The 11,562-nt window shown below is 36.9% G+C and overlaps 1 protein-coding gene across 1 annotated transcript; it reads left to right on the top strand.

The window, feature by feature from the left end:
* The first annotated feature begins 1,061 nt into the window (after positions 1-1,061).
* Positions 1,062-4,190, top strand: LOC139155335 (V(D)J recombination-activating protein 1-like). Its single transcript, XM_070730465.1, has one exon. The coding sequence runs from the start codon at positions 1,062-1,064 to the stop codon at positions 4,188-4,190; it is 3,129 nt and encodes a 1,042-aa protein (XP_070586566.1).
* Positions 4,191-11,562: the final 7,372 nt, after the last annotated feature.

Genomic DNA, 11,562 nt, shown 5'->3' with positions numbered 1-11,562 from the left:
GTTACTCTTTTGGAGCCATTTTACAAGTCTACAGTAAGCCAGTTAATACTTCAACGCAGCTTGAACAGAGTAATGTGAATCTGCATTAAAATAAAGTCTGCTGCATAATTCTTCCTGTACATTCCCCCTTGACCAAAAAACATCAACACTAGCATGCGTTAAGACCCAAAAAATCAGTCAGGCCCTTTTAAAAAATGGACCTTCACTGTTATGGTCAACCATTCTACCATTTCAACTTAATATGGCAGGCAATTTTGAAACATCTAAGTAGATGAATTCTCCTAAAAACTATTTCAAGTTCAGACCCTAAACATTCCCTGTAATGTTCCGCCTTCTAATGGCTAGCTCACATTAATAATCTGCCTAAACACTGGAATTGCTGTGTTTACTTCCATGTTTTCACTACTGATTTTTTGATGTTTAAAAAGGTTGTATATATATATCTATTTAAATGCTTTATTCAATGTTTATTTAAGAAGACAAAATTTAATTGCTGTATTATTAATAAAAGTAGGATTTTTTTTTTAAATGGCAAGCTTGCTCCCAGGGAGAAGAATGTATGACATCACTTGGGGTAACCAATTAGCACTCTGCAGAGCTGTAGACCACCAAAACTGGAATCTTTATATTCTACTTTGCAAAGATGGGATAAAGGTATCAACCATAAGAGAACTGCTTCTAAAGAAAATGAAGTAGTTCATTCAGATTTGTTCTTAGGTTTAAATAGGAACACATGTTATTATGTGTTTAGAGATGCTTTATCAAGATAGCATCTGTGGTTAAAGACTGGTAATATTCATCTTTCTTCTCATTATGCAAGAATGTATTCATCCCTCTTCTAACCAACATATTTTTACACACTGTCAGTGCTTGATAAGCATTTTGGTAGAGATGAAGTAAAATATTGTGGACTATTTATTAACGAAGCATTCTTAATATTTAGCATTGGTTTTAAACCCATTTTCTATCAGGTTTTATTCATTTTCTTCAGGTTGTTAATCATGGAATCTTACCAGTTTCTTTTCTCTCTTTCTTTCAATAGGTAATTCAACATCTGCAGGATGGAGAAGCTACCCCCACCAAGCATAAACTTGTGTTTTGGACCAGAACATGTCCAACAGCCATATATGAAGTTTTCTGAATGGAAATTCAAGCTGTTTAAGGTGAGATCACTTGAAAAGCCTCTTCCTGAAGACAGCCATCAGGCTAACTCTGCTAAAGAAAATGTGGGCATCACTGATGAACAACCTAAGGCAGCAGCTATAATGTCTCAAGTGCCCTTTGAAACAGATACCGAGTTGAATAAGAATAGCTTGGCAAGAGAGAAAGATATCTTTCATATGAGCCAAAGGGAGATGGAAGCTCATCAAGCAAAACTACAGAATCTCTGTCGCATCTGTGGAGGCTCACTGAAAATTGACCCTTACAAAAAGTGTCATCCAGTCCATGGGCCAGTGGATGAGGAGACCCAGGCTCTATTGAGGAAGAAAGAGAAAAGAGCTACTTCCTGGCCAGATCTTCTTGTGAAAGTTTTTAAGATCGATGTAAGGGGAGATATTGAAACAATCCATCCTACTCATTTTTGTCACAATTGTTGGAAAGTCATTCAAAGAAAAGTCAGCAATGCCCCCCACGAAGCACATCTTTTAGAGAAAGACCCAGTGGAATGGCATCCCCATTCAACAAGCTGTGACGTTTGTGTCACTTCCTTTCGTGGAGTCAAGAGGAAAAAACCAATTCTGAATTCCCAGCTGAGCAAAAAACTCAGGATTATTGCCGGGCATAGGAGAAAAATAAGATGCTTAAGAACAGTAAAGCAACCGAATAACAAAAGTTTGATGAAAAAGATTTCAAACTGTAAGCAAATCCATCTCAGTACAAAAATCCTTGCAATAGACTACCCTGTGGACTTTGTAAAGTCAATATCTTGTCAGATCTGTGAACACATCCTGGCTGATCCAGTAGAAACAACATGTAAACACCTATTCTGTAGAGTCTGCATTCTTAAATGTCTTAAAGTAATGGGAAGCTATTGCCCATCCTGCAGATATCCTTGTTTTCCTACTGATCTAGTGAGCCCTGTAAAATCCTTCCTAAGCATCCTCAACAACTTGGTTTTGAGATGCCCAGTAAAAGGCTGTCACGAGGAGGTCTTTTTGGAAAAGTACTGCCAACATCGTTCTAATCATAAAGGGGCAGAAACTACAGACAGCTACGTCTATATCAACAAAGGTGGGCGACCGAGACAACATTTGCTCTCACTGACCCGGAGAGCTCAAAAGCACCGCTTGAGAGAACTCAAGCTTCAAGTGAAAGATTTTGCAGAAAAAGAAGAAGGAGGAGACATGAAGTCTGTGTGCTTAACTTTGTTCCTGCTGGCTTTGAGATCTAGAAATGAGCACAGACAAGCTGATGAATTGGAAGCTATAATGCAAGGGAAGGGATCGGACCTTCACCCAGCAGTTTGTTTGGCAATCCGAGTCAACACCTTTCTTAGCTGCAGCCAATATCACAAAATGTATAGGACAGTAAAGGCAATTACAGGAAGGCAAATTTTCCAGCCTTTGCATGCTTTACGAACAGCCGAGAAGTCCCTCCTGCCTGGTTATCACCCCTTTGAATGGGAGCCTCCTTTGAAAAATGTGTCTAGTACCACAGATATAGGCATTATTGATGGCCTGTCAGGAATACAACAATCTGTGGATGACTATCCAGTGGATACAATTGCAAAGCGATTTCGATATGATGTAGCTTTGGTGTCTGCCCTTATGGATCTGGAAGAAGAAATTTTAGAAGGACTGAAAACTCATGACTTGGATGACTATTTGAAAGGACCTTTCACTGTAGTGATTAAAGAATCCTGCGATGGAATGGGAGATGTCAGTGAAAAGCATGGTTGTGGCCCAGCGGTTCCTGAAAAGGCAGTTCGATTCTCCTTCACCCTCATGAGCGTGACTGTAACTCATGACCATGGCAGTACAAGGATTTTTGAAGAAAGCAAACCCAATTCAGAGTTATGTTGTAAGCCTTTGTGCCTTATGCTGGCTGATGAGTCAGATCATGAGACACTCACTGCCATCTTGAGTCCTCTTGTAACAGAAAGGGAAGCCATGAAAGATAGTGCAGTGATACTTTATATGGCTGGCATTCCTAGAATGTTCAAATTCGTATTTAGGGGCACTGGATATGATGAAAAACTTGTCCGTGATGTTGAGGGACTTGAAGCATCAGGCTCTACCTACATTTGTACACTTTGTGATGCCACCCGCCTAGAAGCCTCTCAGAACCTAATCCTGCATTCTGTCACCAGGAGCCATGCTGAAAACCTAGAACGGTACGAAGTGTGGAGGTCCAATCCTTACCATGAAGCCGTTGATGAACTACGTCACAGAGTGAAAGGTGTTTCTGCCAAACCTTTTATTGAGACTGTGCCTTCAATAGACGCACTTCACTGTGATATTGGCAATGCAGCTGAATTTTACAAAATATTCCAGTTTGAGATTGGTGAGGTGTACAAAAATACCAGTGCGACCAAAGAAGAGAGAAAGAGGTGGCAGTCAACTCTTGACAAACACCTTAGAAAAAAGATGAATTTGAAACCTGTAACAAGGATGAATGGAAATTTTGCAAGAAAACTCATGAGTAGAGAGACTGTGGATGCAGTCTGTGAATTAATAAAATGTGAGGATAGACATGAAGCCCTCAGAGAATTAATGGACCTTTATCTTAAGATGAAACCAGTATGGAGGTCTTCATGTCCAACCAAAGAATGCCCAGAACTTGTATGTCAATACAGTTTCAACTCTCAGAGATTTGCTGAGTTGCTGTCGACTAAATTCAGTTATAGATATGATGGGAAGATTACTAATTATTTTCATAAAACACTTGCTCATGTTCCAGAAATTATAGAACGAGATGGTTCCATTGGTGCCTGGGCAAGTGAGGGAAATGAGTCAGGCAATAAACTGTTCAGACGCTTTCGGAAAATGAATGCCAGGCAGTCAAAATGTTATGAGATGGAAGATGTTTTGAAGCATCACTGGTTATATACTTCAAAGTATTTGCAAAAATTCATGAATGCTCATAATACATTGAAAAGCCAGATGGTCCAAATTAGGCCAGAACAGACTGAGAGCAATGTCATGATGATGGAGGATTCTTTGGAGATTCCTGATTTCATGGACTTCTAAGTGGAATTAAATTTTGCATTGGTCTTGCAGCTGAAAAGTCAATATTCATTTGCATCCAGAAATAGTGGAGAGGGTTTTTTTTTTACACTGAGTTGTAAAAACCTTGAGGAAAGCTATTTGATGGTGGGCTGTGCTGTTCTGACAAGAGGTCCATAACACAAAAATGTGTGTGTGTGCAGATGTGGTGTGGCTTAACAACCAATTTTAAAGAGGAAAACAGAACCAAAAACAGTAATTATTTTTCTGTGACCACATTTAAGTACTATGTAGAAGACAAAATGGAACGTTACCAGTAAAATGTGTAAAATGTTGATGATAACATATTGCTTTTATAAATATTTATTAGCCTTTTATTAGCCAAGAGCAAACATTGTCCACATATTTTAAAAAGAAAGACAGAAAACCTGGGAAAATAAAACCACTTACTTTGAAATCTATTACTGGTCAAAATACTAATACAAATAGTGAAGTAGCAAGTTTATGATCATTTAGAAAATAATTTAATTAGCTAGCTAATTAAACGTTTTCTTTTTACTGGCTTCTAGGCTCCAATTCCTGATCGATCAATCTGCAATATGGAGGCATTTATATACAGGCCTATTATAGCATGCAGTTATAACTCTAGAGAGTAATTCAATATTTTAAAAAAGTAATTTCTATTAATTTCATTATCATAAAGGAGAGAAGGATCCAGACACTATTCACAAATAATAGGTATTCTTGAAAATAGATCCGAGAAATATTTTTATAGGAAATACTTCTCTGTTCAGAAGCTTCTGATGTCTGATTGCTTTGACTGTTGTGTTTCTCAACCTTAGCAACTTTAAGACACATGGACTTCATCTCCAGAATTGGAAGTTGAAATCCATGCGTCTTAAAATTTGCCAAGCTCGAGGAACATAGCTCTACAATCAGAAACCAATGAATTGGAGACAATGATGGGATAACTGAAACATGGTTTCACTGATCATATAAGTTTCGATGCTTATAGCTCTTTATTGTCATAAGAGGTGGTAGGGGGTTGTGATGGAATGTGAAACCACATTGTTTCATTTATGGTAGATGCCTGTCACAATTCTATCAATGATTTCTTAGAGCTTAAAAGTATTCTCCACGAGTGTATTTTACCTAACTTTGCTTTGCTTTTAACTGCTAGTAGGATTGCAATTCATATAAAATTAGCCTTTTTTTTTTGCTGTTGCCTACCTGTTAGTATTTACCTATAGACTAGCCTATATTTATAAAAGCATTTGTGCATTAGAATGGCAGCAAGTATAGGATGTTTTGTATTTGGTTGACAAAGTTGAGCAAATATTTCTATTGATGTGATATCAGATGGTTTTTCTTTAAATAAACATTTTATTTTAAAACAAATGCTTGCATTTTCTTTTTAAATAAAGTGATTTAGTTTGGCAGCAGACTTTGCAAATGGACACAGACACAAATACACATACACAACACTTAGGATAAACTAATTCATATTCTTTACTTTTAAACAGATATATTGAATATTTTAATTTTGTCCTACGGTAGATACCAAAGGTAGATTACAATTGCGCGGGGGAGGGGGGGAGAGGTTTCTCTAGCAGGTAGTGTTTTCTTCTCTTATTCTCAAGGAGCCAGAAAGTTTATTTAAAGAGCCAGTGGAAAAATATTACATCTGAGTGATGCTTTTTCTTCAGAAGAAAGTCAGGATACTATATGTACTGTAGATAAATATAAGCATTCTGAACCACATTGCTTTGTTAGCAGAGGCTTAGGAGTACAAGTAGTGTCAATTATTCTCACTTGAGACATTAGTTTGGAAATTACACTTCAACTTACACAAGACTCTTGGTGGATTTACTTGGCCAAAGGAAAGACTTAAAAAAAAATATAATTATTGTATATAAACTTAAATCCTCATTGGTATTTTCTTGTTCTTTGTCCCTTAAATAAAGGGGTCCCTTTAGCTGAGAGATTGGGAACTTACGGTGTTTATTTTGTTTATTTATTTATTTATTTTATTTATTAGATTTGTATGCCACCCCTCTCCGTAGACTCGGGGCGGCTAACAACAATAATAAAACAACATATAACAAATCTAATATTTAAAATAACTAAAAACTCTTATTAAAAACCAAACATGCACACAAATATACCATACATAAATTGTATAGGCCTGGGGGGAAGAAATATCTCAATTCCCCCATGCCTGAAGACAGAGGTGGGTTTTAAGGAGCTTACGAAAGGCAAGGAGGGTGGGGGCAATTCTGATCTCTGGGGGGAGCTGGTTCCAGAGGGTCAGGGCTGCCACAGAGAAGGCTCTTCCCCTGGGTCCCGCCAAATGACATTGTTTAGCTGACAGGACCCGGAGAAGGCCGACTCTGTGGGATCTATTAATACTCTTCCAAAAGATTATTTCTGCGTGGAAGAGAAAAATAATAGGATAAAAGCACAGACAAGCATCTGAATGAGGATTTTTTTGTTTTAGTGCCAAGAGATGCTCAATGTATTGACTCAGGGCTAAGCAAAATGGTTTATTGTGAAGCTTGGGGAGTTCTGAAGAGGCTATAAATAAGTGAAAGCAGTTAACACTTTTTCTTCTCTTCAAAATTACATTTCCTTTCTCCACTAAATGGGTATAAATAAATTTGCCTCACATGCACACATCTTTAGTTGTGGGTTTCTTTTTGCTCTTCTTATTAAATTGCTCAAACTGGGATTTTAGAGCAATCATTTTCAGTAGTTTTTCTATTTAAAGATTTATGTGTCTTTGTAGCAGGATCCACAGCCAGGAAATCTTGACTGAAGCTAATTGAATTAATTCACTGCATCAATTTAACTATTGATAGAATTTCAGTTTCACTTTGATTTATCTACTTTGAGGATCAGGAATCACAATAGTCTGGAACAATATATACCTTTATCCACACAAACTACTTTCTATTGACTCCCCATATTCTTTATAGCAATGTTTCTCAACTTCAACTATTTTAACATAGGTGGATTACAAGTTCATGCATGTTGGCTGGGAATTCTGGGAAGTTGTGGTCTACCCATCCTAAAATGGCTGAACTTGTAAAACACTGTTTTGCAATACTGGAGTTAAATAAATTGCCTAGGAAGGCATCAATTTATGGCCAATATTGGTTGACTTTAAAAGGCAGTCAGGGGTTCAAATTGAGTGGTACTTGAATGATAGATCATTGGGAAATGCCAAGACTGTAGGCTAGATTGGGATTTTTTAAAAAAACAAACAAACTGGAAATCTGCAACTCAGATTACTTTTATAGTGTTGTCATGACACCTATATCATGGTTGATCTATGAATTCATCATGTGCAAAGAATTTGGTTTCAATTCAGAGTTAACTGTCATGCAAATGTTAATATGATAGAGAAGTCTTTCAGTGAATGACAAATATCATTAACTCTCTCCTCATAGGATTGTTTTACTATACTGCTTTTAATCATAACCATTTCCCAATTCTCCTTACAATTGCAAAGGTTAAACAATTACTTCTGTCCTAACCTGGTCATCTTCAAGGATCTTTGCAAGATGAAAATGCTGTACTAATCTTACTGCTTTTATGAATAATAGACAATGAATATAAGATGTCCAGATACAAAAATAATGCCCTAAACCGATAACGATACAAATAATATTTGTCCAGGAAATGTTTTTTCTATTTTACAGTATGTTCTATTATTGTCAAAACAGCTTCTCCCCCCCCCCTCTAAATAAGACATTTTATTTTGGGGTTAAAAAAAAAAGACAGGATTTTATTTTCAGGGAAACATGGTACATATTGTTATTTCCTTTAGCATAGTTGAACACATCATACGGGCAAAGCTATTAAATGCATTCAGAATATCCATGGTTCTTCTCCCATCTCAGTTCATTGGTGCGGAACATGTGGTCTTCCAAATGTCAATGACCCCTAATCCAAATTCTCATCTAATTTCTCATCCTACTCTAATCCAGCCCCTTCCCATAATCTTTTATTTTAGCCTTACTTTCTTTTACTGATGCTAGGGTAAATGAGTTGGATCAACATCAGTCTGTCCAGAAGGACTATGCAATGCTTTAGTTTTGGAGACAAAAATATATTTTGGAGCTATTTGTCTGAAATGGTGTAAGGACCATTGAAATGGTGTAAGGCTTGAGCAGGGCATTGGACTAGATGAATTACAAGGTACCTTCTGTTCTGTCTAAGCAAGGAGCCCTTCAAAAAATAGATCCACACACCTTCAAAGAATACAAATTGTAAGCATATATTGTTCTAATAATTAATAGCAGAAAGAATAACTGTAAAAATATATCAGCAAAAATAAGAAACCAGTCCATGACAATTATCTGCTGTTAATCACAATCTCAGGCTGGGAGCCAAAACTCCCAAATACTTTTTCTTTGATCCAGTCTCTAATTAGTATGACTTATGATAATTTGGCAGGAAACCCAGAGATATAAATTCCAGCTTCTTTCTTTGTAATTTCACTGAAATATTCCACAATCACTATCGGCTCAGCCATGTCCCATTGTTGAGCGTTGACGTCCAAAATAGCCCATCACAAGACACATCCTTATATAGCTAAAGGCATCGCCAAGTATTCTATAGAGCTATTCACACATAGATCTCTTCCTCCTCAGCCATTCCTGCCTGCTTATACTCCTGCACACCGTTGTATCAAGAAGCAGCTCTTCCTCTTCTCCTGAGTCATTCTGGTCACCTCTGGAGGTGCAACAGGTAATGGTTGACTTTCAGCCTCTGACTCTACATCTTCTCTGACCTCCTCGCTAACAGACTCAGGTGCCAAGTACACTGGCCTAGGATACCAAAACACATCCATCTCTAGATCCTCAGAATCAATAACATCTTCCAACTCTAGTAATCTAAAGCCTGTTGGGGCATTTATACCACAGTAGTTAAAAGCTACATAAACAACCTACATCTGTTTTTCAGGCTCACACAGCTGCCTTCTGCCACAATGGCAGTATGATCTAAGAAATTTTTTTTTTAAGGAGTTTCAGATTGGTGCTACTTGCATCCCTAGTGTGCTCTGAACTATCTTGCTGGTTTCAAATAAAATAAACCATAATTATCAGCAAGAGAGGAGGACTTTGGAGAGGTTGGGAAGATTTTTAACAAGTTTTGTGGTTTTATTAGTTGTGTTTTATCTAAGTGTGTGTATTGCCTACTCTCTGTCTTTGTTAGCTGTATATGGCTTGCTGTTATGCCCCTTGTTAACAGGACATTATAAATAAACATTGATTATTATTATTATTATTATTATTATTATTATTATTATTATTATTATTATTATTATTATGTCAATACAACACAGCAAACGAGATCACTATGCTGGATTTCGTATTTCATCACCAGTCGGGCACTTCCCAAGAACCTAGGACTGCGTGATGTAATGGCAAATTATGTTTGCCGATCCCAGTAAAGCGGCCTTTTGAAATTGACAGCTGGAGATTTTGTCAATTCCGATGGTTTTCAAATGTCCACTGAGATCCTTTGGCACTGCGCCCAGCGTGCCAAGTACCACTGGGACCACTTTCACTGGCTTATGCCAGAGTCGTTGCAGCTCAATTTTTAGATCTTCGTATTTCACTAATTTCTCTTGCTGCTTCTCCTCAATTCTGCTGTCCCCTGGGATTGTGATGTCGATGATCCATTATTATTATTATTATTATTATTATTATTATTATTATTATTAAACAGTGACAATTCATGCAGATATATCTTTGGAAGACTAATACTGTATCAGATTTTCCTAGGAATAATGACATAAGTAATGAAGGCATTAATAGCAAAATAAGGTTAGTTAAGTTTTCTCATATTTCTCTCCCTTTTAAAAAAATTTCGGTCTTAAATCTTTCCTATAGAATTCAGATTAACTGGGTTGGAAAGGAACCTGGAGGTCTTCTAGTCCAAACCTCTGCTCAAGCAGGAGGTCCTATACCATTCTGGACAAATGGCTGTTCAATCTTTTCTTAAACACTTCAGGTGATGGAGCACCTACAAATTCTGGAGACAAGTCATTCCACTTATTAAAATTTTTCCCCTTAATTCTAGGTTGGATCTCTCTTTATTTAACTTTTTGTCTTGTACTCAGGTGCTTTGGAGACTAGGTTTACCTCTCCTCTCTGTTTTAGCATCTCAAACATTGGAAGAGTGCTATCATATCATCACTAATTTTATTTTCTCTTTGTTAAACTAATCTTTCCTAGTTCCCACAACTATTCATTGTATGGTTTAGCCATACAATGCTGCTCTTTTCTACACTCTTTGTAGAATCTTAACATCTTTTTTATATCATAGTGACAAAATTGGATGCAATTTCAAATTCCTATGTAAATAGAGTAATGTGGCATTCCAAATTCTATACAATATTAGCTTATTTATTCTCTAAGCAAGGAAGAGTCTAAACAGAAAGTTGCCTCAAAGTGGAGGAAAGAACTTTAATTTTTCAGGAACTAAATAAAACTTTTAAGTATAATTCTGCACAATGAATTATTTACTAAGAACGAAGCCTTGATTACAAGTACATCCTGATCTGATTATCATCATTGCATAAAGATTGAGACAGGAAAGTGTGGCTATTGTAGAGCCATTTGAATTAGAAGGTTATAGATGAGGAGTCTAACTTCAGAAGAAAATGAATTTGGTGTTTCCTTCTCAGAGAAGTAATGCTTCTTTGAGATAGAATGATTCTGAGTAAATTAATAAAGGCAAAAAGCAAAGAGCCTGATAGAATTTTAAATAACTGTTATTGTAGCTGTTTGAAACCAGTGCCTGTGAGCTACAAGATGGAGTTGATTCAAAATGGCAGCTGAAAACTAGAACTGATGTGGCTATAAATGAGCTAATCTGTACAAGCCAATAAGAAAGAGACAGGTAATTCCATCTTCCCTCCAGTATGAAGCAATTTTCTCTAAAACTCTTTGTGTTAGGGTAACTCAACCATTCATTCCTCTCCTTTTTATGTTGACAAAATGAGTGCTTTAAGCATTCTCTAGTGCAGGGGTGTCAAACTGGCAGCCTGGGGAACGGATGTATCACATGTAGGCCATGCCCACTCCAGCTCTGCAAAGGGAAAAATATATGGTGATATGTGACAACAACATGACTCTGTGAGTTTGACACCCATGTTTGGAAACATTTTAATGATATTAGCCCCACCTCTTACAAAAAAAATCAACAGAGAGCATTGATTTGGACCTGTGCAACTGTGCAACTCATGAAATCACATTAAATTTAAGGGTGGTCTGAAATTGTTATCGCAAAAAAGGAAGAAGAAATAAGACTTTCTTTCTTTCTTTCTTTCTTTCTTTCTTTCTTTCTTCCTTCCTTCCTTCCTTCCTTCCTTCCTTTCTTTCTA

Source organism: Erythrolamprus reginae, unplaced genomic scaffold (assembly GCF_031021105.1).
Source record: "Erythrolamprus reginae isolate rEryReg1 unplaced genomic scaffold, rEryReg1.hap1 H_10, whole genome shotgun sequence".
NCBI lineage: Eukaryota > Metazoa > Chordata > Lepidosauria > Squamata > Dipsadidae > Erythrolamprus > Erythrolamprus reginae.
Note: the sequence above shows the minus strand (reverse complement) of the source record. Positions and strands in the feature narration are given on the sequence as shown.